This window comes from Mustela nigripes, chromosome X (genome assembly GCF_022355385.1).
Source record: "Mustela nigripes isolate SB6536 chromosome X, MUSNIG.SB6536, whole genome shotgun sequence".
Lineage (NCBI taxonomy): Eukaryota > Metazoa > Chordata > Mammalia > Carnivora > Mustelidae > Mustela > Mustela nigripes.
In genome coordinates, this window is record NC_081575.1 from 68,859,485 (window position 1) to 68,885,442 (window position 25,958).

Consider the following 25,958-nt stretch of genomic DNA (forward strand, 5'->3'; position numbering starts at 1 on the left):
TTCTAGCAAGTGCAATAAGACAAGATCATATTAAAAAAAGAGGCATACAAAGCTGATAAGTAAATAAAATGGTCTCTATTTGCAGATGATATGATTGTCTATGTAGCCTCTATAAAAGAGCTATTAAACATAGTACCTGGGTGGCTCACTTGGTTACGTGACTGCCTTCAGCTCAGGTAACGATCCTGGAGTCCCAGAATCGAGTCCCACATCAGGCTCCCTGCTCAATGGGGAGTCTACTTCTCCCTCTGACCCTCCCCCTCACATCCTCTTTCAAATAAATAAATAATATCTTTTTTTTTTTTTAAAGCTATAAAGACTGGGTGGTTCAGTTGGTTAAGTATCTGCCTTCAGCTCAGGTCATGATCCCAGGGTCATGGTACTGGGCCCCCTCTCGGGTTCCTTGCTCAGTGGGGAGCTTGTTTTTCCCACTCCCTCTCCCTCTGTCTGCCGTGCCCCTTCCTTGTGAGCTCTCTCTCTCTCTCTCTGTGTCAAATAAATAAAATCTTTAAAAAAATAAAAAGAAGGGGTGCCTGGCTGGCTCAGCTGTTGGGCATCTGCTTTCGGCTCAGGTCATGATCCCAGGGTCCTAGTTCAAGCCCCACATCAGGCTCCCTGCTTGGTGGGAAGGCTGCTTCTCCCACTCCCCCTGCTTGTGTTCCCTCTCTTGCTGTATCTATCTCTGTCAAATAAATAAAATTTTTATAAAAAAATAAAAGAGCTATAAGAACCAATGAATACGTCCAGACAATTGGAAATTGAAATAAAAAAATTTCTGCTATCAGGGCGCCTGGGTGGCTCAGTGGGTTAAAACCTCTGCCTTCGGCTCAGGTCATTATCCCAGGTCCTGGGATTGAGCCCCGCATCAGGCTCTCTGCTCAGCAAGGCGCCTGCTTCCTTCTCTCTCTCCTCTCTGCCTGCCTTTCTGCCTACTTGTGATCTCTGTATGTCAAATAATAATAAAAAAAAAACTTAAAAAAAATTTCTGCTATCATAAAAATATGAAATATTTAAGAATATATTTGACAAAATATGTGTAACACCGGTATACTGAAAACTAAGACACTACTGAGAGAAATTAAAGATTTAAAAAAATGGAGAGGTGCATGTGTTCATGAATCAAAAGACTCAATATTGTTAAGATATAAATTCTCCTACAGATTCTATGTAATCCTAATCAAACTCCCAGTAGAGTTTTTATGGAAATCAACAAGCTGATTCTAAAATTTATATGAAAAAACACAGCACCTAGTTTTCCCAAGATAACTTTGAAAGAGTATAACAACTTTGGGGGCTTATACTACCTGATTTCAGAACTTATTATAAAGCTAGTGTGATTAAACATGTTGGAATTAGCATAAAGATAGACACATAGATCAATGGGATAGAATCTAGAAATTGACTTATGGACAATTGATTTTGACAAAGGTGTCAAGTCAAAATGAATCATAAACTTAAATGTAAAGCTTAAAACTGTATAAGATAAAAAGCTTTTGCACCACAAAGGAAACAGTCAACAAAACTAAGAGGCAACTCACGGAATGGGAGAAGATATATGCAAATGATGTTATAGATAAAGGACTGGTTTCCAAGATCTATAAAGAATGTCTCAAGCTCAACACCCAAAAAACAAATAATCCAGTCAATAAATGGGCAGAAGATATGAACAGACACTTCTCCAAAGAAGACATACAAATGGCTAATAGACACATGAAAAAATATTCAACATCACTAGCCATCAGGGAAATACAAATCAAAAGCACAATGAGATACCATCTTACACCAGTTAGAATTGCCAAAATTAATAATACAGGAAACAACAAGTGTTGGCGGGGATGTGGAGAAAGGGGAACCCTCTTATGCTGTTGGTGGGAATTCAAGCTGGTTATAGCCACTCTGGAAAACAGTATGGACATTCCTCAAGACGTTAAAAATAGAGCTACCTTATGACCCAGCAATTACACTTATAGGTATTTACTCCAAAGATACAGACATAGTGAAAAGAAGGGGCACATGCACCCCAATGTTCATAGCAGCAATGTCCACAATAGCCAAATTGTGGAAGGAGCCAAGATGCCCTTCAACAGATGAATGGGGTAAGGAAGATGTGATTCTTATATACAATGGAATATTACTCAGCCATCAGAAAGGATGAATACCCACCATTTGCATCGACATGGATGGAACTAGAGGGGATTATGCTAAGTGAAGTAAGTCAAGCAGAGAAAGACAATTATATGGTTTCACTCATATGTGGAACACAAGGAATAGCACAGAGGACCATAGAGGGGAAGGGAAGGAAAACTGAATGGGAAGAAATCACAGAGAGAGGCAAACCATGATAGACTCTGGATACCAGGAACCAAACTGAGGGTTACAAAAGAGAGATGGGTTGGGGGATGGGGTAACTGGGTGATGGGAATTAAGGAGGGTATGCGTGGTGATGAGCACTGGGTATTACACAAAACTAATGAATTGTTGAACACTAAATCAAAAACTAATGATGTACTATATGTTGGCTAATTGAACATAATAAAATAAAAATAAAATAAATTGAATTAAATTCAAACTTAAAAAAATTCTAGAAGAAAATTTAGGGGGAAACCTTAGTGATCTTGGGTTTGGCAATAATTTTTTAAACAGGTCATAAAACCCATTAAGCATAAAAGAAAAAAAATGTCAATGAAAAGGATGGCATCAAAATTAAAAAGGCTTGCCCTTCAAAAGACACTGTTAAAAAGGGGAAAGGCAAGCTATATAGCCCAGGAGAAATTTACAAAACATAAAAGTCCTTTGTTAGATATATCTAGAATATATAAAGAATTCTAACTGAATGTAATAACAAAAAAAAGACAACCCAATTAAAAAATGGGGAAGATGGGGTACCTGGGAGGCTCAATCAGTTAAGCATCTGTCTTTGGCTCAGGTGGTGATTTTGGGGTGCCACATGTTGGGCTCCCTACTCAGCAGGGAGCCTGCTTCCCCCTCCTGCCTGCCTCTCTGCCTGCTTGTGATCTCTGTCAAATGAATAAATAAAATCCTTTTTTAATTAGAATTTTCTAATTTTATTATTTAAAGCTTTTCTTGCATTTCCAGATTATTTTGCACTGAGTATACATTTATTTAGAAAACATTAATAAAGCTATTTCCAAGCAGAAAAATACAGCCATTAAATTAACATATTCCCAGGTGTCCCTTCAAGTTCTGACCTCCTTTTTTAAAATTTTTGAATAAATAAAATCTTAAAAAAAAATGGAAACACTACAAAATATCCATCAGCAGGTGAATAGATAAATAAATTGTGGGGCAGCCATCAGCAGGCTGCCATTTAGCAACAAAAAGGAAAGAAGTATTGAGACACACAACCACAGTGATAAATCTTGATATAATAATGTTGAATGAAAGTCAGAAAAAGAAAATATGTATGATTCAATTTTTATACAATTCTAGAAAATAAATTCTAGAAAATAAAAACTAATTTACAGTGACAGAAAGATTAATTGTTGCCTAGAGATGGGGAAGGAGAGGGATGGACTGGGGAGGGGAGAAGGGATTACAAAGTGGTAACTAGTAAGTTTTGGTCATGACAGACATAGACATTGTCTTGATTGTGGTGCTGATTTCATGGGTGCATGTGTCAAAGCCTATTAAATTGTACACTTTAAATATGTACAGTTTATTGTAGGTCAATTGTACCTCAGTAAAACTGTTAAAAAATTAACTGAACCTCAGTAGAAGCAGGGATGAAAAGGGTTCTCTACTCTTGGTCTTTAACATCTGTTCAAAGATATTCAAAGGTATCATTAGGAAATCAGGCTTTTGGGTATGACTTCAGATTTTGAAGTGTTTAATTCTAAACCAAAATAAAGCGATTTTCCTTGTTTTCCCTATCCCTGATGTAGGTAAGAAAAGTGGCAGCATAAGCTGCCCATACCTTCACTCGAGCTGCAGTGCCTTCCATTCCACGGCTCTGAGTCTCCTTCCGCTTATCTGCAACCTCCTGCTGTTTTTGGAGAGCATCCTTGAGACGCTTGTTGGCAGCTGCTGCCTAAATAAAAATGGCTCATGGTAATGTCGAATTGAAGAGTGAAAAAAAATTTAATTTCCATTTTTCTTTCTTAGTAAAGAAAAACGAAAAAATTCTATGGGTCTGAATTCCTATAGGAATCAACTTTTAAGTCTCCGTGTACATAATACTGGTGAACAGTTACTGCTTGAGAGCCTAGGAGAGGTACATATTTCAAAGAAGTACTGTGGACTGAAAGTGTCTGGCAATGTCACTTCTCAGTATTACTCTGCATTTTTTTTTTTTTTTTGGAAAAAAGCAAGCCCAATTGGAAAAAAAAAATCCTTATTTGAATAGTACCATTTTCTTCAGATTTTTTCTGCTCACAGTTCATGACATACACACAGGGATTAAGACTAAGGAATTGCTGGCCAAGATTGGTATCACTGGTTTCTCAGGACACTGGCTCAATTAAGGGATATTACTTTATCAGCACCTAAGCCTGAAGGTGACCTAGTAGATTGGATTTTCTTACCTCCTTGGTTTTATGTCTGAGTAAATTAGATTTTTCTGGAAGTTTCTTGACTTAGTAGATTGGATTTTCTTACCTCCTCAGTTTTACGTCTGAGCACATTAGACTGTTTCTGGAAGTTTCTTTCAAGTTTGAGCAGTTCATATTGCCTCTTACGGTCCTGAGAAGAAAAAAGTCAGGCTTTTAATTGCAATTAAGCTAGCTAACATAAAACCTTATAACATAACTAAAGAGCCTTTCAATGTAATAGTCATTATGAAAAACATTATTGAGGTCCCTCAAAAAATAAAAATAGAACTACCATATAATCTAGCAATCCAACTACTAGGTATATATTCAAAGGAAATGAAATATGAAATCAGTATCTTGAAGAGGTATCTGCATTCTCATATTCATTGCAGCATTATTCATAGTAACCAAGATACGGAAACAACGTAAGTGTTGACAGATGAATGGATATGAGGTATATGTACATGAGGGAATATTATTCAGCCACCAACAAAAAGGAAATTCTGGGGCACCTGGGTGGCTCAGTTGGTTGAGCAACTGCCTTCGGCTCAGGTAATGGTCCTAGAGTCCCGGGATCGAGTCCCGCATCAGGCTCCCAGCTCCATGGGGAGTCTGCTTCTCCCTCTGACCTTTTCGCCTCTCATGTTCTCTCTCACTGTCTCTCTCTCAAATAAATAAATAAAATCTTAAAAAAAAAAAAGGAAATTCTGCCATTTGCAACAACATGGATGAACCCAAAGGTCATAATGGTTAACTGACATAAACCAAACTATGAAAGACAAATACTGTATGATCTCACTTATATGGGTAATCTAAAAAAGTCAAACTCATAGAACCAGAGTATTAGTGGTTACCAGGAACTGGGGGTGGGGAAAACAGGGAAAAGTTGGTCAGAGGGTGCAAACTTTCAGTGATAAAATGAGTAAGTTCTGGGGATCTATATATAATAGTGACTATAGTTAGTAATACTGGATTGTACGCTTGAAATCTGCTAAGGAGTATATCTTAAGTGCTCTCTTCACACTGAAAAAAAAAGGTAACTATGTGAGGTGATGGATGTATTACCAACAGGAAATGTGACATCTCCAAACTTACTCTTCTCTTTCAGGATTGTTATGACTATTCTGGATCACTTTCCTTTCCATATGAATGTTAGGACCAGCATGTGAATTTCTGCAAATAAGCCAGTAGGAATTTTGACTGAGATTGTACTAAATCTGTAGCTCAATCTGGAGAGTATTCCATGTTTTCTCTTAGGAGGGGGAGATATTCCATCTTAAGATTATTAAGTCTTCCAGCCATGAACATGGGCCATCCTTCTATTTACTTATTTAATTCAATGATGTTTTATAGAATTTAGTGTATAAGTTTTACCTTTGTAAGTTTATTCCTAACCATTTTATTCTTACTGATGCTATTGTAAATGGAATTGTTTTCTTCATTTTCAAATTCATTTCTAGTGTATAGAAATACAACTGAATTTTGTACATTGAGCTTATATCCTCCAACCTTGCCGAATTCATATATTAGTTTTCCTAGTTTTTTAGTAGATTCTCTAGTATTTTATACATACACAATCATGCTACCTGCTAACAGAGAGTTTTGCTTCTTTCTTTCCAATCTGGATGTCTTTTATATATTTTTCTTGCCTAAGTGTCCTGGCTAGAACCTTCAGGACAATGTGGAATAAAAGTGACAAGAAGGGATATTCTTCTCTTGTTCCTGATCTTAGGGGGAAAGTATACTTTTTTTTTCCCTATTATGATGTCACCTGAAGGTTTTTCATAAATGCCCTTTAACAGGTTGAGGAAGTTCCCTAGTTTCCTGAGTGTTTTTATTATGAAAGGGTGATGGATTTTGTCAAATATGTTTTTTGTCTGCTGAGATAATCATGTGGTTCTTGTCCTTTATTCTACTGATATGGTGTAATATACCAACTGATTTTCAGATGTTAAGGAAGGCTTACATCTTTTTTTTTTCCCCATATGAACCCTACTTGGTCACGGTATATCATTCTTTTTGTATGTTGCTAGATTCAATTTATTAGTATTATGTTGAAGACTTTCTCATCTATATATTTTTTTATATATTTTTTTAAAAGATTTTATTTATTTGTCAGAGAGAGAGGGAGCGAGAACGAGAACAGGCAGACAGAATGGCAGGCAGAGACAGATGGAGAAGCAGGCTCCCTGCCGAGCTAGGAGCCCGATGTGGGACTCGATCCCAGGACGCTGGGATCATGACCTGAGCCGAAGGCAGCTGCTTAACCAACTGAGCCACCCAGGCGTCCCTCACATCTATATTTATAGGAGATATTTGTCTATAGTTTTCTTGTGATATCTTTGGTTTTGGTTTCAAGAAGTATTGGCCTCATAGAATGAGCTGGGAAATGTTTCCCTGCTTCTGTTTTTTTGGAAAAGTTTCTGAAAATTTGTTATCATTTCTTCTTTAAATGTCTGATAGAACTCACCAGTGAAGCCATCCAGGCCAGGGCTTTTCTTTCTGGTAAGTCATTCATTCATTCATTCATTCAAGAGAGTGAATGCACACATGAGTGCAGGGAGAGGGGTAGAAGGAGGAGCAGACGAAGAGAGAATCCTCATGCAGACTGTCTGCTGAGCACAGAATCCAAATCGGGGCTTGATCCCAGGCCCCTGAAATCACGACCTGAGCCAAAATCAGGAATCAGAAGCCTTAAGCCACCCAGGTGCCCTCTGGGAAGTTTTAAATTAGTAAATTAATCTCTTGTTATGGGCCTGTAAAGATTTTCTATTTCTTCTTGAGTCAGTTTTAGTAATTGGTATCTTTCAAAAATTTTTCCCATTTCATTTAGGCTATTTAATTTGTTGGCATAGAGTTGTTCATAGTATTCCCTTAAGATCCTTTCATTCTGAAAACTAGTAGTGATGTCCTCTCTTTTTTTTTTTTCTTAAAGATTTTTATTTATTTATTTGACAGACAGAGATCACAAGTAGGCAGAGAGGCAGGCAGAGAGAGAGGAGGAAGCAGGCTCCCTGCTGAGCAGAGAGCCCGATGCGGGGCTCGATCCCAGGACTCTGGGATCATGACCTGAGCCGAAGGCAGCGGCTTAACCCACTGAGCCACCCAGGTGCCCCTGATGTCCTCTCTTTATTCCTAATTTTAGTAATAAATCTTATCTCTCTTTTTCTTAAGGCTACCTAAAGATTTGTCCTTATTTGTCAATCATTTCCAAGGTCCAATTTTTGGTTTTACGGATTTTCTCTATTATTTTTTTCCCATTCTCTATTGTATTAATTTCCACTCTAACCTTTAACATTTCTGTCCATCTGCTAGCTTTGGGTTTAGTTTGCTCATTTTTCTTTTTTCAATGTCTTAAAGTGGAAGTCTAGGTTACTGATTTGGGATGTTTATTCATTTTTAATATAGGCATTAACAGCTACAGATTTCTCTCTAAATACTGGTCTAACTGCGACCCATAAATTTTGGTATATTATGTCTTTGCTTTTATTCATCAAAAAATTTTCATGTGGGGCACCTGGGTGGCTCAGTGGTTTGGGCTGCTGCCTTCGGCTCGGGTCATGATCTCAGGGTCCTGGGATCGAGCCCCGCATCGGGCTCTCTGCTCCGCAGGAAGCCTGCTTCCCTCTCTCTCTCTCTCTCTCTGCCTACTTGTGATCTCTGTCTGTCAAATAAATAAATAAAATCTTTAAAAAAAATTTTTTTCATGTGACTTCCTCTTTGAGCTTTTATTTAATTAGGACTATGTTGTTTAATTTCCCCATACTGGTGAATTTCCCAAATTCCCTTCTGCTATTTATTTCATCCCACTGTGGTTGGAAAGTATACTTTATATTATTTTATTCCTTTTAAGCTTATTTTCTTTTCCTTTTAAACTTACCAAGGCATGTTTTATGGCCTAACATACAGACTATCCTGGAGAAATGTCCTATGTGTTCTTGAGAAGACTGTATACCCTGCTATTGTTGGAGTAGTCTATAGATGTCTATTAGGTCAGTTAGTTTATTGTATTGTTAAGTCTGATATCCTTGCTGTTCTTGTGCCTAGTTGTTCTATCCATTTTTGAAAGTGAGGTACTGAAATATCCAAATATTATTATTGATTTATCTATTTCTCCCTTCATTTCTGTTGGTGTTGGCTTCACATATTTTGAGGCTTTGTTGTTAGGTGCATATTTTTTTAAAATAATTGTTATATCTTCCTGATGGATTGACTCTTGTATCATTATAAAATGTTCCTTTCTATTTCTAGTAATATTTTGGGTTTTAAAGTGTATTTTGACTGTATAGCCACATCAGCTTTTTTATAGTTGGTGTTTCAATGGTAGATCTTTTTCCAATGTTTACTTTCAGCTTCTTTGTATCTTTGAATCCATTATGTGTCTTCTGCAGACAGCATATCTTGTTATAAATCTTGGATTTCTTATTTTATTCTTATTTATTTATTTATTTTTAAAAGATTTTATTTATTTATTTGACAGACAGAGATCACAAGTAGGCAGAGAGGCAGGCAGAGAGAGAGAGAGAGAAGCAGGCTCTCTGCTGAGCAGAGAGCCCGATGTGGGACTCGATCTCAGGACCCCGAGATCATGACCCAAGCCGAAGGCAGCGGCTTAACCCACTGAGCCACCCAGGCGCCCCCAATTTCTACCTTTTGAGTAGACGGTTTAATCTATTCACTTTATGTTATTATTGATATGTTTGGAATCATCTTTTCAAGTTTACTTTTTAAAAAATGTATTTTTTTTTGTTCTTCCATTCTTCCTTTACTATTTTCTTTTACATTAAGTGAATATTTTTTAGGGTAGTGTATTGATTCCCTCAATGATTATTTCACTCTATTTTTGAGTTATTTTCTTTTTTAAAAGATTTTATTTATTTATTTGACAAAGAGAGCACACACAAGCAGGGGGAGCAGCAGGCAGAGGGAGAGGGAAAAGCAGGCCTCCCACTGAGTAGGAAGCCCATTGCAGGGCTCAATCCCAGGACCCTGGGATCATGACCTAAGCTGAAGGCAGATGCTTAATTGAGCCACCCAGGTGCTCCTTGAGTTATTATCTTAATGATTGCCTTAGTATTTATAATATACATCTTATCAGAATATACGTCAGATTTATATTAACTTAATTTCAGTGATATATAGAAACATAATTCCTATATAGCTCTGTTCTCTTCCCTTTTATGCTGATTGTTATGTAAATTATAACTCTATATAACCACATAATTCATTATTATTGTTACTTTATATAATTTATGCTTTGAATAAGCTGAGATGAAAGAAGAACAAATATATATTTATAGAATTTGTTCTTATTTACCATTTCTGGCTCTCCTCGTTTCTTCCAATAGATTCATGTTACCACCTAATGCCATTTCTTTACTCAAATACAACTTTGCTCCCAATCACCTACTTTGTCAAATATACTATATTTCTATATGTTATAGGCCCAACAATACAATTACATAAACACTATTTTATATAATTGCTTTTTAAATCAGTTAAAAGAAGGGAGAAGAAATACACAACTATACTTTTAGAATTACCCACAATAATAATACCTTTACTGGTACTCTTTGTGTTTTCTGTGTGTGTGTGTGTGTGTGTGTTGATTCTAATTACTGTCTAGTATCACTGGCTTTCAGTCTAAAGTTCTTTTAGTATTTCTTGTAAGGTAGGTCTGCCAAAATAAGATCACTTAGCGTTTGTTTATCTGGAAATGTCTTTATTTCTTTTTTTTAAATTTAATTTTATTTTTTCAGTGTTCTAAGATTCATTGGTTATGCATCACACCCAGTGCTCCATGCAATACGTGCCCTCCTTAATACCCACCACCAGGCTCACCTAATGCCTCTCCCCCTCCCTTCCAAAACCCTCAGTTTGTTTCTCAGAGTCCAGTCTCTCATGGTTCATCTTCCTCTCTGATTTCCCCCAATTCACTTTTTCTCTCCTTCTCCTAATGTCCTCCATGTTATTCCTTATGCTCCACAAGTAAGTGAAACTATATGATAATTGACTTTCTCTGCTTGACTTAGCATAATCTCCTCCAGTCCCATCCATGTTGATACAAAAGTTGGGTATATCCTTTCTGATGGAGGCATAATATTTCATTGTATATATGGACCATCTCTTTTTTATCCATTTGTCTGTTGGGGTTTATTCATTTGAGAGCAAGAGAGAGCATAAGCAGGCAGAGGGATAGAGGGAGAGGGAGAAGCAGGCTCCCCGCCAAGCAGGGAGCCTGATGCTGGGCTTGATCCCAGAACCCTGGGATCACGACCTGAGTTGAAGGCAAACACTTAACTGAATGAGCCATCCAGGTGCCCCTACTCTTCATTTTTAAAAGAAAACTTCATGGTCTATAAAATCCTTGGTTGGTAGTATTTGACTTCAGCACTTTGAATACGTTGCCTCCGTCTTCTGGCCTCCACTGTTTTTAATGAGAATTTGGCTGTCAATTTTATTGGGGTTTGTTTGTATGTGATAAGTCATTCTATCTTGGGCTGTCAAATTTTTTTTGTCTTTGCCTTTCGACATTTTGACATAATGTGCCTTCTTGTGGATACCTTTGCATTTATTTTGGACTTCATTGAGCTTCCTAGATGTGTAGATTTTTTTTTTTGCAGCAAATTTAGAAAAATTTTAGCCATTATATCTTTGAATATTTTTACTGTTGTTTCACTTATTGTTCTTGCAGAGCTACCACTCTTAATTGGTCACCACCAACGTTTCCATGATTTTTGACAGCTCCTTTAGGTTTTAACTTCCCCAAACTCTGTCCCCAAATAAAGAGAGCCCCTCAGGGAGGGCTGCATTCCTATGGCTAGTCCAGTGGCCTGCCCTCCTGCTTGGCAGAACCTCTGTACCACTGCTCAGGCCTGGGGAGTGGGGGATAGTAGCCCACTTCCCTGAGTGATTTCTCTCTTCTATGAGGGGGTGCTGGGCAGGGGCCATACACTGTTTTTCTTGGCTTGCCTCTCCTGACATGGAACCTACCATCCCATGATTAGATGGGTTGGGGTAATCAGGCCCTAGGCCTTCTGGAGCAGGAGTAGAGCTTCTGTCCTACACACATGGGCTGGGTATGAGAAAGGATCCCCAGACCATCTTGGTTGCTCTTGCCTGAAATAGAACCTCAGCAACATGAAGCTGAGGGTGGGGGGGATGAAACAGAGGAAACCATAGTCATAGACTAGAAGGTGAGGAGTGAGGGGAGTGAGCTGATTGTGGTACAAGGGCCACAGACCCTTGCTTCTTACTGAGGGTTACTAGATTTCCTTGAAGACATTTTCTTTGCTATATGCCCTTCAGGACATATAGAGACTTCTAATGGCTTTTTTAAAAATACATTTCACTAGTTATGCTTCTTTTGCCGAGAAGAGTGTTCACAAAGCTATTCTTGCCACCATTCAAAAAGAACTTTTCCTTATTTCTTGACCCAATGTATCACATTCTGGCCAGTTCTAAAAATGTGCCCATATCAATGTCCTTTCCAAGAATACTGTTACTACTCTAATTCAGGCCCTTACTATCTTTCTGGATGATGTGATATGTTCTTAACTTGTGTTCTGGCCTTCAGTTTCTCAATACTTCAGTTTGTTAAACATGTTACTCTCAGATGTATCTTTCTAAAGCCGTACTTGGCTGATATCACTTTGTTTCTCAAAAACCTTAAAAATCTTTACGCTGCTAACAATATAAAGTTCAAACTTCTTAGATCTTTAACAATCCAGCTTCATTTTGTCTTTCTGATGGAATCTTCTACTATCCTTCATCCCACCAGGACCATTCATCATTCCTTGAATATGCTTACAAAGCTGTCATCTCTGTGTCTTTGCTCCTGCTGTTCCATCTATCTGGAATGCCTGTACCTGTCTCTATCAAAATCCTCCCTATTATTCAAGGCCTGTTCAGCTGTCATGTTTTCACTCTAACTGGAAATATGCTTTCATTTCCTAATTGCCTTGGTGTTTTAGGCCTTTCGTAAAGCACAGATCTCTTTATTCCTTCAGTGAGAGAAAACCATGCTATGTCTCACCTTCCCATTTAGATTAAGACATTCTTCAAGTGAAGAGTTCATATACTACTCATTTTTCTATTTTCCATAGTGGGTAGTACCTTGCACGTGGTAGATGTTTAAGAAATACCTGTTAACTTTATGAATGTGTCACATTTTTTTGGAGATAACCAGTTGTTTGAAGAAAAGCTTTAATGTTAATCAGCCCAGAGAAGGGTTTATGAGGTGGACCTTTGAAAAGTTGTAGTTACTTACTCGTTCTTTTAACTGGATTACTTCTTTGTCTTTTTGTTGTTTCCACTGTCTAAACTTCTCAGCATCCTCTTTCATCTGACGCATTAACTGTACCCGCTGGCTTTTCATCAACTGTAAAAACAAAACCCAGTACAAGTACTAGTCATCTGCACTTATTCTAGGCTGATGTGCAGATGGATAGACTAACTATTAAGAAGAGAGAAAACCCAGAGCTAAGCTGAGAAAGCTGCCAACAGATTTTCTGATTAGGCTTGCAGTAGCCCTGCTATGCTTGCAAGGGGTTTCCAAGTATAGACTACACAAAGGAACACGCTGAAGAAATTAAAAAAAAAAAAGTACCAACAGCTAAATTCAGTCTGAAATTCTTTGTATATAAATGAAATTTCAAGGAAATATCTCCTAAGCCTCAAGGACAAATCCACCTAGCAACCAGTGGATTCTAAAGGTTTCAGCATAAGCAGCCAGTGACTCCAACTCGCAGATGTCAGAAGTCTGATATTCAATGGCTGAAAATATTTTCCAGGTGTCCTCAATTTGCAACTACTTTACAAAATAATTGTACATAATCATAGAAGGTGGTTAGTATATCACCACAAAATATCAAGGTATCTTTCTCCTTTGGTTTCCCAGATGCTCACATTAAGCACCTGAATGCTCAAGCAGGGTTTTGTCATTCAGATTCTCGGTGACTACCAGGACAATGTCCTGTAAAAAAGACATTTGTGGAGGGTCACACATTTGAAATGATGGCCCTGCCTGCTACTTTCTCACCTGACAACACCTCTGTAGTATAATTCTAAATGGAACACCTATGTTTGTAAGTTTTAATGAAATAAACCCAAGGATGAGAGTTTGTTACCCGTATCTCCTGGTTCAGTTTGGAAACGGTATGCTCTGTGGATTCTTTCAGCTTCAGGAGTTTGGACTGTTCATTCAGTTTCTTCTTCAGATCAGCCATTTGACCCTCTAGCTCCTGGAGACGTTTACGGCGGCGCTCACTCAACCTAAAAACAGATGCCATGGGAATGAAGACTAGGAGCAGCAAAGCCTGACTTCAAAAGACATAGTATTCGACTCCCAGGTTCACAATCCTGATATATATATATATATGAGATGACTGGTCACATAGTCATCTTTAAATAAAGAATAACCACCCAAATGGTCTCAATAATGGAAGCTCAATACAAAGAATAAAACAACAGATTTTTTGAGTGTATAGCAATGCGATTGACTCAATATATCACTCCTCCCACTATGCTAAAAGGATGGTTCTTTGAGGATATTTCACTTTAGTTTAGCTGTAAAGGAATAATTCTAATGATTATTACACTAGTCTGAGATAGAAAGCAAACATTCAGCATAACATTTAAGAACATGATATTTAGACTTAACAGAGATATAATTGAGTCACTGAGTAAAAAGAAGGTAGAATAGCCAATGAGGAAGAGGTCTGAGGAAGAGGAGGATATTCTGGTTATCTGTCCTGGTTTTATTCTTTATTATTATCTTTTTAAGTAGGTTTCATGCCCAGCATGGGGCCCAAAGTGGGGCTTGAACTCATGACCTCGAGATTTAGACCTAAGCTGAGATCAAGAGTCTGACATTTAACTGACTGAGCCACCCTGGGCACCTCTGTCTTGATTTTATCCCCCCCCCTTTTAAAGAATTTTTATTTATTTATTTGATACAGAGAAAGAGAGAGAGCACGAGCAGGCTCCCCGCTGAACAAGGAGCCAGATGTGGGGCTCAATCCCAGGACCCTGGGATCATGACCTGAGCTGAAGGCAGTCACTTAACCAACTGAGCCACCCAGGTGCCCCTTGATTTCATTCCTAACTGACTAAAGGATGGCTAGATTGTTCTTTGATTTACTAGCCTGGACATTAATTCTATTGACAAGCTAATTTGGCCATCAGTGCAGGGACAAAGAAACTGTAGCTGTCAGGTAGGTCTAATAATCTTTCAGAATCCAGCTCAAATGCTAACTTCTCATAAAGCCTTTCTTGATTATGCTGAGCTAAACTGGTATCTCCTGACTCTGAACTCTTGAAGCAATTACTGCCTAGGAAATTTATCTAGCTACTAAGCACATGCTGCTATGGCATTCTTTTACTGACATCATGAGGTACTGTTATAAATCTCAATTAACTTTTCTTCTGTTGAGATCTCCTCTCCACAACTAGGTGTAAACCCTGTGGGGGCAGAAAATGGCTCCTTTCTTCTCTATTTCCTTTATAACTCCTTACACATAGTAAGGACTTGACATAATACTTATTGGATATATTCTTACTTGGCTTGGTTGACATCCTTCTTTGTTGTCTGAAGTTCAAGAACCAATTCTTCTTTTTCCTTTTGCAGATTGATGACTTCTACTTCTAGATTTTTTATGTTATCCTAGAAACATAGAGAGAAAGCATTAGAAAGCACGGGAAGAGACTCACTTAAAATAAAGAAAATCACTTCAAGACTCCATCTCTTGAGGAATTATGTATTCAATTTTACCACTTCAATCGCACACTAAAAACATCTGTACTAGATTTAAGGAGATTAAAGTTACATTGTGGGAAAAGTATAAACTTGGAATCCAAAAGCCTGGGTTTGAACCATGAGTCTAGCATTTAATATCTAAATATCTTAAGGGAAGTCATTTCATCTCCTTTTAGCCTTAGTTTCTATGCAGAAAAGAGTTAATATAGCAGGCCTGATATTGCTGTTCTTAAAAAAGCTTTGCTTGCAAGACTGGTCTTTGGCTCAGGTGTGCAAACTTGGGTTTTGATAGGGTTTCCATCCTTTTGGTAAGAGTGACTCATTATGCCAAGCAAGAGACCATTAACCATACAGAACAAACTGATGGCTACCAGAGGGGAGGTAGGTGAAGGGATGGGTGAAATGGGTGATGGGGATTAAGGAGGGCACTTGTGATGAGCACAGGGTGTTGTATGGAATTTTTGAATCACCATATTATATACCTGAAACTAATATTACACTGTATGTTAACTCACTGGAATGAAAACAAAACCTTAAAAAAAATCCCTGGACTCCTAGACTCCAGGGAGCTTCCCTGATAGACAACATTTCACACATGTTGTCACAACCCATTGCTAGAGGAATTAAATAATACATATTGTGTTACTCCACTGGGAGAAGACTCTTAGAAGTTTGCATCTGGTTTCCTTCAGACTTTGCCCCAAGTGCCTATTCCCTTTGCTGATTCTGTTTTTTATCTTCTACTGTAATAACTCATAGCTGTATGACTATATGCCGAGTCCTTTGAGTCATCCTGGCAAATTGTCAAACCTGGGGGTGGTCTTGGGGACCCGCGAGAGTCTCCCTATCTATGTAAAAAATTAACAACACTACTTACCTCCAGGGTTGTTGGGGAGATAAAGTAAGATAAAAAGTTATGACATTTTGTAAATAGAAAAGGGCTGCACAAACATCCTTATATTCAGAACTTTTAAACATATATATTTAATACCAACTGCAGTTCTGCATGCATTTAGGAAATGAATTTCAGAAACTGAATTTTAGTCATTTCCAAGATTAGGAAAATCCAATAGATCCCTTCCTGTTCTCATAACCAAAAACTTTTAGGAGGCTGGCTGAATGAGTGGTTGTTAGCCAAGAAGATTATGTGCAGGTCTTAGACCAGTTTTGAAATGACACGAAGAGGCAGGTTGGGTGAGGCTGTATCAGAGAAGTTTTCTAAATAGTCAAGAGCTGTTTTCCACAAAATCTCCTGAGCCACACTAGTACCCAGTGAAAATCAATCTCATTGCTTTATAGTTACCTTGCATATGTCAACTGGCAATAATGTGTGTGTGTATACTTAGGGAAGTAACACATGAAAACACTGTGGTAAAAAATAATCCAGATAATACATATAAAGGGCATGTTCCCTCCACTGCCCTACTCTTCCAAAATTCCAGTCCCCTATCCAGAACTAACTATGGTTATCAGCCTAGTTCAGATCTTTTAGACATTTTTTTCTAGATATTCACACATATACGTAAAGACCTTTATGTGTGTGTGTGTGTGTGTGTTTGTGTGTGTGTGTATACAGCTAATAAATACATAAGTACATTGTAGCAAATGTCTAGAGTATTTATGTAGATAGAAAAATAATATATACACACATATACATGTGCATATTTGTGAGTGTGTACCTATTGAAATGTGCAAAGATAAGTAGAATTACACTGTATGTATATATTATTCTGTAACTTGCTTTTTCCCAGTCTTAGAGATTTATTTTTATCATTGCATATAGATCTAACTCATGTTTTTGCCATAGTGAAATATTCTTGTGCATGCCTTCTGTGCACATGTGCAAGGTTTTTCTAGGGTAAGAACAAGTGGAATTACAGAGTCACAGGAGTATACACTTTTAATTTTCATAGATACTGCTGCTAAATTTTCCTCTAAAGTGGCTATTCCAATTTATACTCTTGCTAGCTAAGTAGGAGAGTACTCTTGTTCCTACACCCTTACCAACATTTCATATTATAAGACTTCAAAATTTTTACCAATTGGATGGGTGAGGAATAGTATCTTTTCATTAAATATATGCAACATTTAGTCAAAACTGTCTGACTCCACAAAGGGAGTTGAGTCCTGGGTTACTAGAACTCATGACAATCTTCATTAATCAGAACCTATACCTCCTCAAGTTTTTATACAGCAATTCTTCAATGATAAAAAGAAAAATACTTAGGGGGCACCTGGATGGCTTAGTCATTAAGTGTCTGCCTTCAGCTCAGGTAATGATCCCAGGGTTCTGGGATCGGGCCCCGCATCGGACTCTCTGTTCAGTGGGGAGGCTGCTTCTCCCTCTCTCTCTCTTTGCCTGCCTCTCTGCCTACTTGTGATCTCTGTCTGTCAAATAAATAAAATCTTTAAAAAAATACTTAGAACAAGAAACTACATTTATTTCTCAGAGTGATTTACATGTGATGAAAAGGTACTGTTTACAATAAGAATTTATTTCCTCTTTTTTATTTTATTTTATTATTTTTTTAAAGATTTTATTTATCTATTTGACAGAAAGAGATCACAAGTAGGCAGAGAGGCAGGCAGAGAGAAAGGGGGAAGCAGGCTCCCTGCTGAGCAGAGAGCCCAATGTGGGACTTGATCCCAGGACCCTGGGACCATGAGCTGGGCGGAAGGCAGAGGCTTTAACCCACTGAGCCATCCAAGCACTCCTGTTCACCCCCCCCCTTTTAAAAAAGATTTAAATTTATTTACTTTACAGAGAAAGAGAGAGAGACACTACAAGCAGGGGGAATGGTGGGCAAAGGGAGAGGGAGAAGCAGGCTCCCCTCTGAGCAGGGAGCCCAATGTGGGGCTCCATCCTAGGACCCTGGGATCACAACCTGAGCCAAAACCAAGAGTCAGTGCTTAACTGACTATGCCACAAAGGTGGACCTAAAGTAATTCTATTTTTAATCTTTTGAGAAATTTTATACGTTTTTGCCCAGTGGCTGTACCAGTTTGCATTCCAATCAACAGTGCATGAAGTTTCCTTTTTCTCCACATCCTCGCCAATACTTGTTTCTTGTGTTTTTGACTTTAGTCATTCTGACAGGTATGAGGTGATACCTCATTGCGGTTTTGATTTGCAATAACGTCTAAAATTTTCAAATTAATGTATTATACTACCAACTCTTATCTATAAAAATAAGGTAAGTGTCAGAAGGAACAACTTAAAGAATTTAAAGTATTAAGCCTAGGGAATAGGGGAGAAAGTAGTAGGGCACGGATTGGTTTTATTTTTCTGATTATTGTACTGTTTGGCTTTTTTTTTTTTAAAGATTTTATTTATTTGACACAGAGAGATCACAAGTAGGCAGAGAGGCACACACACACACAGAGAGAGGGAGAAAGGAGGAAGCAGGCTCCCTGCAGAGCAAAGAGCCCGATGTGGGACTCGATCCCAGGACCCTGGGATCATGACCTGAGCCGAAGGCAGCGGCTTAACCCACTGAGCCACCCAGGCACCCTGTTTGGTTTTTACAAATGATATATATACATCTGACATTAACAAAAACTTAAGTTTAAAAAAATGTTAGGGGAGCCTGGGTGGCTCAGTGGGTTAAAGCCTTTGCCTTCGGCTCAGATCATGATCCCAGGGTCCTGGGATCCAGCCCCGCATCAGGCTCTCTGCTCAGCATGGAGCCTGCTTCCCCCCCCCCCCTGCCTGCCTCTCTGCCTACTTGTGATCTCTCTCTGTCAAATAAATAAATAAAAATCTTTAAAAAAATGTTAAATAAGACTAATAACAAGAAGGAAATAAAACCTCTAATGGCAACTCAGTTACTATTTTGGAATACCCAAAGGGAATTCTCTATCCCAAGGGGAAAAAAGCATTAAAAATTATTTAGGAGAAACACTTTTCTTGTTTTTACTCTGGAAATTTAGGGGAGCTGGTGGTAGAAACACATGAACACGATCATGATTTCTTGATACCAGCATACAGGACCTGAGGGGGGTAGGATATAACTAGATAGGGAAACAATCCACCCTTTCCTCTACCAGCACTGGTAACATCACTTGGTGGATAGGAAACACTGAGCTACAGTGGAAAATAAGGTCTGGAGCAAGGGTAACTCTGTAGAATAACCTGAAAGCCAAAGACAGACATCTTTCAGTAAAGACCTGATTATTAATAAGCAGGGGCCAGTTAGAACTACCACTAGGAAAAACAGTCTATTCATTTGCCCAGTCAAATGATACGCATTATAAGTCTCCTCCTAATTCACATTATAACCAAGGCCATCTACTAAGAGATCTTTCTTAGACTATCAGTATAGTTATTAGAACAAAATTTCTCCACAAGTAGGGACTACATTTATTATTATGTTATCAAACTATTTATTAAATACCCATTGCATAAGGCAAGGTATTAGATTAAATGAAACAAAATGGCAGGTTTCCTATCCTGAATGTATCATTTTTGGAAAAAACAAAACAAAAAAAACAACGCTCATTATGTTGTCTCATCATCATCACAAATAGCACCAACAGTGTGCCTGTTCTCTTCCCAAACAATTAAAGGGAGATGGTAGACATGAACAAATGCTGCTCCAGTAAATATCTTACCTGGTACTGGAAATGAATGGGCTGTAGTTGGCTGTCATTCTGAGTCATCTTTCTGGCGAGGGCCTCTTTCAGTACTAGGGCTTTATTCAACTCAACAAGCTCCTTAGACATTTGAGCTTGACGTAGAGCATGCTGGGTAGTGAAAGCATCAGAAGACCTACTAGTCTCTGGACTAGTTTCCACTTGCTAGAAAAGATCAGGATAACGATTTGTAAGAGAAAGAAGCCATTGGAGTTCCTTAGGTCCACAGCCACCTCTCCATTACTAGTACCACCGTTCTTTTAAAAATATGGCTTCTTGTAGATTTTCATTAAGCATATAAGATGAATTGAGCCTAGGCTATTTCCCTGTGCTCACGGCACCTTATTTCTTATATCCTTTAACTGACCCTTCTAGAGCACACTAAGTTTCTTGCTCTTTCCTTTATTGATTAAGCTAACATTTCTTAGCTTTTATCTCATTCTAAGGGGTCTTTACGGAGAAAGAGTTCTGGAAATGGCACTTTAGGAATGGTGGCAATGGAGAAGAGGCTTCATTTATTCTCACAGAGCTCACCTCTGGCACCTGATTTATCCATCTTTCTTCTTTCAGAATATGAAAAATACCGATACATGTTTATTTTAGGGGGGGGAAAGATGTCTCAAGCAAACCATTGTCTGGCCTTCCATTCTGACTTTACTCTATAACCTTTAGCCAACATCTAGTACATTTTATCTATTCTTGCAACTCAAACACTCCAGATATTCTCCTTGGTTCTTTTAGCTCCTAACCATCCCATCCACAGAAAAAGTATGATGAGAAAAAAAATCTCTTCCACGTCTTCTCTGATGCATTTTCGACTCTGCCAAAATTTCCTGATTTGTTCCTTTCCTCATTCTAACTTGCTAGACAGCAGATGCAGGATACTAGCATCTAACAAGGAATCTGTAAGCCAGATTGTAAATAAGGAAAATGACATCCTTGAGATGCCCTGCCATCCATCACTGGTTACACTAATTTATACTATTAGAGATGGAGCCTATTAGGGGTTTTCCAAAGCTGACATTTACACTCAAGATTTCTGGATTTCCAAGGTATTCCATGGACAATGATAGCAATCGGGGATGCTCTTCCTCAGCTGAGTGATACATTACAGGAAATGGCACAGTTAAATCTCCTAGTTCTACACAAAGCCGATTACTTACAGCTTCTGGTTCCACAGTAGTATCAATGGCTGCAGCCATGCAAGCAACAGTTTCATCCTGCAATGACAAATGATGTTTCAGTTTAGGAAGAGACTCTGAGGTGAAGCTTACTAGTGGATTTTATATTGCTTATTCAGTTTTTTTTTTCAAGTGTATGTAGAGACTGTTTAAGGCGCTGGACCCATTTTGTGGTATATATACACCCAAACCACAGATTGCCAGTTCTCACCTCTTAAGTCTATCCTTGTTATAAGGTCAATTGTGTACTTGTTGTTAAAAAAAAGGGGGGGGGGAGGTCATGTGGCAATTGACATATTTATTGCACCTTTCCCGCTCTGTCAGAGATGAATCGTCTGGAGTGAAACATTAGCTGTTCTCACAGGCCAAAGTTTAACCCATTTTATAGACTCTACTCTTTCTTTATGTTTTTACCACCAAGTTTACCTCTATGATATATGGGTCTAGCCAGTTCTCATGGACATACCACCCTAAAAACAGACATATGAAATAAACATAATGCAGTAGAAAGTGAATAGAATGAAAGGGCCTACACTAGGAGATACAGTCCACAGGTAGACACCCCAGAAAGATGTGCTCATGAAGTCAGACAAAGATCCTGCAGCTTTTCTCCCTCATATACATAAGAACCAATCAATCATACAACCGCTATTCCAGGTAGTGGTTACTTGAAGGGAAAGAGTAAGCACTGATTCCCTTCCAGAGAAGGGCTATTCCTCTTTTGGGCATTGGAACAACCACCTTCTAAAAGGGGAACCTAAAACCATGTATTAGGACCAATTTGTTCATAGACTGTCATACGAGTGAGCTCTGTTCTCCCCCACTGAAATTTAGTTAGGCTTTATTTGGCACTGGGCCATATGGATGACCACTTCTGTTTAAGTGATTCTGCAAGCCCTGGGAAGAAAGGATTCTTTCCAGGAAGTCACATGATTAAAGAGGTCACAGGTGAAGAAGCTATTGGCTCAACAGCGAAGAAAGAATTCAGGGTTAAGCGCACAGAGTGTCTGGATCAGTCCAGTGAAACATTACATAGTTTTTGAAACTTGAATCTCAGTACCTTTAAGGCGAGGAGCAAAGAATCACTTAGTTAAGTGCTATTTGTAAAGCACTTCCCTGCCCAGAAATTCCCAATCAGTGAGACTCAAAGAAAATTCAGAGAAATCTCCAGTGTTCCCACATCCCTTCTCATCATCACAATACTCATGATCTTCAAAGGGCCAGACATGAGACTCTTCTGGAAAAACAGCACTTCAATATACTATAGGTTAACAGTTACCCCTTCTTTCCTCCCCTATTTTCAGTTTCAGTAAATGGCCTACTTATAGACCTATCCTAGATTAGTAAAGCCTGTAATACTGGCTTTTGGAGACTTTTTTCTAGTACCTTCCAGAGGGTTATGATCAAAGTAGATAGGTTAATCTTTGAAGAAGACATGTTACTGTGGGTTTATCTTTTGGTTTGTGGCCCAATAAAATTTTGTAATGTGAAAGTTTAAGCTTTGGTGACATGTTCTACATGAACATGGAAGGATTCTGCCTTCATAATCCTAAATACAAATACATTACAATAGGATTTATTTCAATCTAACCGCCTTTCTCTCATTCTAAGGCCGCAGTGGAGAACCTCTTGTAAGGTAAAAATACAGGGGTGCCTGGGTGGCTCAGTGGGTTAAGCCGCTGCCTTCGGCTCAGGTCATGATCTCAGGGTCCTGGGATCGAGTCCCGCATCGGGCTCTCTGCTCAGCGGGGAGCCTGCTTCCCTCTCTCTCTCTCTGCCTGCCTCTCTGTCTACTTGTGATTTCTCTCTGTCAAATAAGTAAATAAAATCTTTAAAAAAAAATACATGATTTGCTGAAGGCGATGGTCAGAGAAACAAGCTAGGGTACACTGAGCTATATTATATTAACCAGCAATACCCTCCCATATGAAGTTCGCACTGGGAGGCAGTAGGCCATACCATTTCTGGGCATGCAAGATGCTTTTTATGGAAATGGTCTTAGAGGAGGGGGTAAAAACAGCGACAATAAAATTCAATTTTGTGGGAAGTGAAAGGACTGCATGAATTTCCTCACAGGTGACTATAGCAAGGAGGTTTGTTTGAATTGTGTTTTAAAGGAAGAAATGGTACAGTTTAGTGCTTAAAGCCCCAGGGGAAAGATTTGGGAACAATGGTTGCCTTCATCACTAAAAGGGGGGTGTTCACCCGTCACTTAAAATAAAAATAGTTTTAATCCAGAACGAAGGGCACAAGCACTTACATTTGAAACATTTTGCTTTCACTGTAGTGAGTCTTAATAAAAGCCACAGGATACGTTGTTGTGTATTTCCAAAAAATATGTAGCTGGGAGGGTCCCCAAACAATAGACATGGAGAACTCTGATTCAAGAGTCCAGCAGGAGCCCTGGGCAAAGGGGTTTACTCTGCCTAACTGTGCTAGTGGAGGGAAGCCAGGGAAGGGCTTTATCAGCTTGTGGCAATCTTTAGTACCTTCTTGTTTCAGGCACCAAGTGAATTTTCGTGGCAGATTCAGCAATTCTACAGAGTCCCTGTGAGTCATCCACCACTAGTGACTTCTCTCTAGAGGCACGCCAGGCACCAGTCATATCACCAGATCCTCACTGCGGATATGCCTTCTCTTCTGTTAACGACTGGTTTCCATGGGTTTCCTTTATCCTCCCCATGTGACTCGAAGCCCCAGAAATGAGGTGGTGGGAAATCCTCTAAGATCAGTGGGTGGCTATGAATGATAGTATCCTGGGTCACTCTTTTGTGATCATTTAAGCTTCAGCTCCAGTATGGTCCCACAACCTAGATTATCTTAATTTTGAGGCAGCTCGCACAAGGTATTCAGACATCAGATGTTTCAGCTATATTTAAGTGGAATTATTGATGGTGAAATTTCACCTTGTGATAGCGATTCTCTGGCATACACTCTATAATTTAGCCACAAATAAATAATAAGTCCTTATTATGTTCTAAACTTTCATCCCTTTTTGCATTGGCATATACCTTTTTATATAGGCTGTCTTTTCCTCTTTGTGTGACAAACTTCTATTCATTTTTTAGAGCCCAGTTTCTCCTGTACTGACTTCCTGAATTTTCCAGGCAGTTAATCACCCTTTGCTCACATTGCTGATGTAAGAGGATTAAAACAGAAAGAGAGGGTTCTTAAGTTTTCCTTGCCTCCTTTCCCCCTTCTTTGCCACCTCTCCCACCTGTGAACCTTAACCAAAGAACAAACTACAAGGGTTGCAAGAATGACCCTGAAAATAATTGGACAGTTAGCAGGATGGGGTTGCACCATTGTTCTTCATTAAAGCAAGAGGCACAAAAACTGGAAGAGGCTCTAACCAGAAGTTTTGCGGCAATTAACCACAGAACTGCTACCTGAGCCAAACCACAAGGACACCCCACCCCCTCGCTTCTCACCTTACAAAACTCTAATCCTGCTTTGACTCAGGGAGTTACCTGGAGTTCAGGAGCTCCCTGAGTACTTCAGCTGAATGATGCCTTTAGCCTCTTTTGGAGTTACTTAAGCTATTTTCTCTTGATATTAATACAGTAGTTAGCAAGGTCACACAGCTAGTGAGTAGCAGAATTTGGTTCTAACCGGGGTCTGTGTGGCTCTGGAGCCCAGGTTCTCAACTGCTGTGGTCTGTGTGTTGGACAAATGAGCTGTAATCTCAGACTGCTCGGGACAGCTTTGTACAGTACTACTTGTTCTAAAACACTGCTTTCTAGTCTTTTGGGGACTTAACTCATTTAGTTTATTAGAACTCATCCTAAGCCTTCCTTCAACAAGAATGTATGATATTTTTAAAATGGACTCTTTCAGAGTAAAATACAGGTGTAGCTGATTCTGTGGTACCATTCTGACAAGTCTAGAAAACACTAGGCAAGAGCTGAAATGGAGAAATCACTGTTCTGGTAGAGTTAAAGCCTCTGCCCAAGAGCTAGAAATTACCACCAGTCATTTATGAACATGTCAGGGGTTCAGAATGATAAACAAGAGGGTATAGATGGAACAAAACCAACAATAACCCCTTAACCAACCATGGTCCCTTAACATAATATGATTTCACCTTAAAAAAAAAAGTATATATGCCTAAGGGCTAAGCTAGAGAAGGAACCCAAAGATAAAAGGTCTTTAGGGTGGTTGGATTGTAAGAATTTTTCTTCTGGGAAAAAAAGAAATACCTGCTGCCTACCCCCTCCCCCACTACCATTGTAGTTCTAAAAATAAATAAAAATTGGAATTTACAGAACGATCATTTAAACTAATTTATTACTGGTTAGAAAGGAGAGCTAGGGTATTCTCTGGTTGCTCTAAGTTATCTGTCAGAACCCAGTGTGTTTAGAATTGAGGAGTGGCACAAGCCCTCTTGTTAGGTTAGCTTATACTACACAAGTCAATGACTACCGCCTTGCTACAGGGCAATTTTGCAACTGCTCCGTTGCTGTGTCCAGCATTCAAGTAGAGTACTGAAATCTGAATGTGCCATTGCATATGTAAGCTATGAGTGTTTTGATTGAATGAATTTAATATTCTGATCGTATCCAATGATCCGTGATCTCTGTCCTCAAACAGCTTACAATCTAGTTGTTTTCGGGAAAAGCCAAAGGCACAGAGTTGGACACGTGTATAGGCAACAAGTGAAACAAATGAAAGCAATATGTCTATTTACACTGCCCCGCCTTGGCTTACCGATAGCTGGGTAATCACGTGCTGTAGGTTACGAATTATCTCTACATTTTCTTTTAATTCCTGGTCTTCCAAAGTTTCCACTAACTTCTGAAGATCCACTTTGAGGCTAACAATTCAAACAGAGGAACCCAAAGG

At 38.8% G+C, this 25,958-nt stretch overlaps 1 protein-coding gene across 6 annotated transcripts in view; it reads right to left on the bottom strand.

The window, feature by feature from the left end:
• Positions 1 to 25,958, bottom strand: part of KIF4A (kinesin family member 4A) — a 120,507-nt gene that overhangs the window by 31,123 nt on the left and 63,426 nt on the right. For all 6 annotated transcript variants that reach the window (XM_059384690.1, XM_059384691.1, XM_059384686.1 and 3 more), the window contains 8 exons: positions 25,824 to 25,929; positions 21,099 to 21,155; positions 19,915 to 20,100; positions 15,107 to 15,210; positions 13,676 to 13,820; positions 12,817 to 12,927; positions 4,615 to 4,698; positions 3,935 to 4,048 (listed from right to left, as the gene is read on the bottom strand). In XM_059384690.1, the coding sequence (XP_059240673.1) occupies positions 3,935 to 4,048; positions 4,615 to 4,698; positions 12,817 to 12,927; positions 13,676 to 13,820; positions 15,107 to 15,210; positions 19,915 to 20,100; positions 21,099 to 21,155; positions 25,824 to 25,929 (907 nt within the window). The remainder of the gene's footprint in view (positions 1 to 3,934; positions 4,049 to 4,614; positions 4,699 to 12,816; positions 12,928 to 13,675; positions 13,821 to 15,106; positions 15,211 to 19,914; positions 20,101 to 21,098; positions 21,156 to 25,823; positions 25,930 to 25,958) is intronic.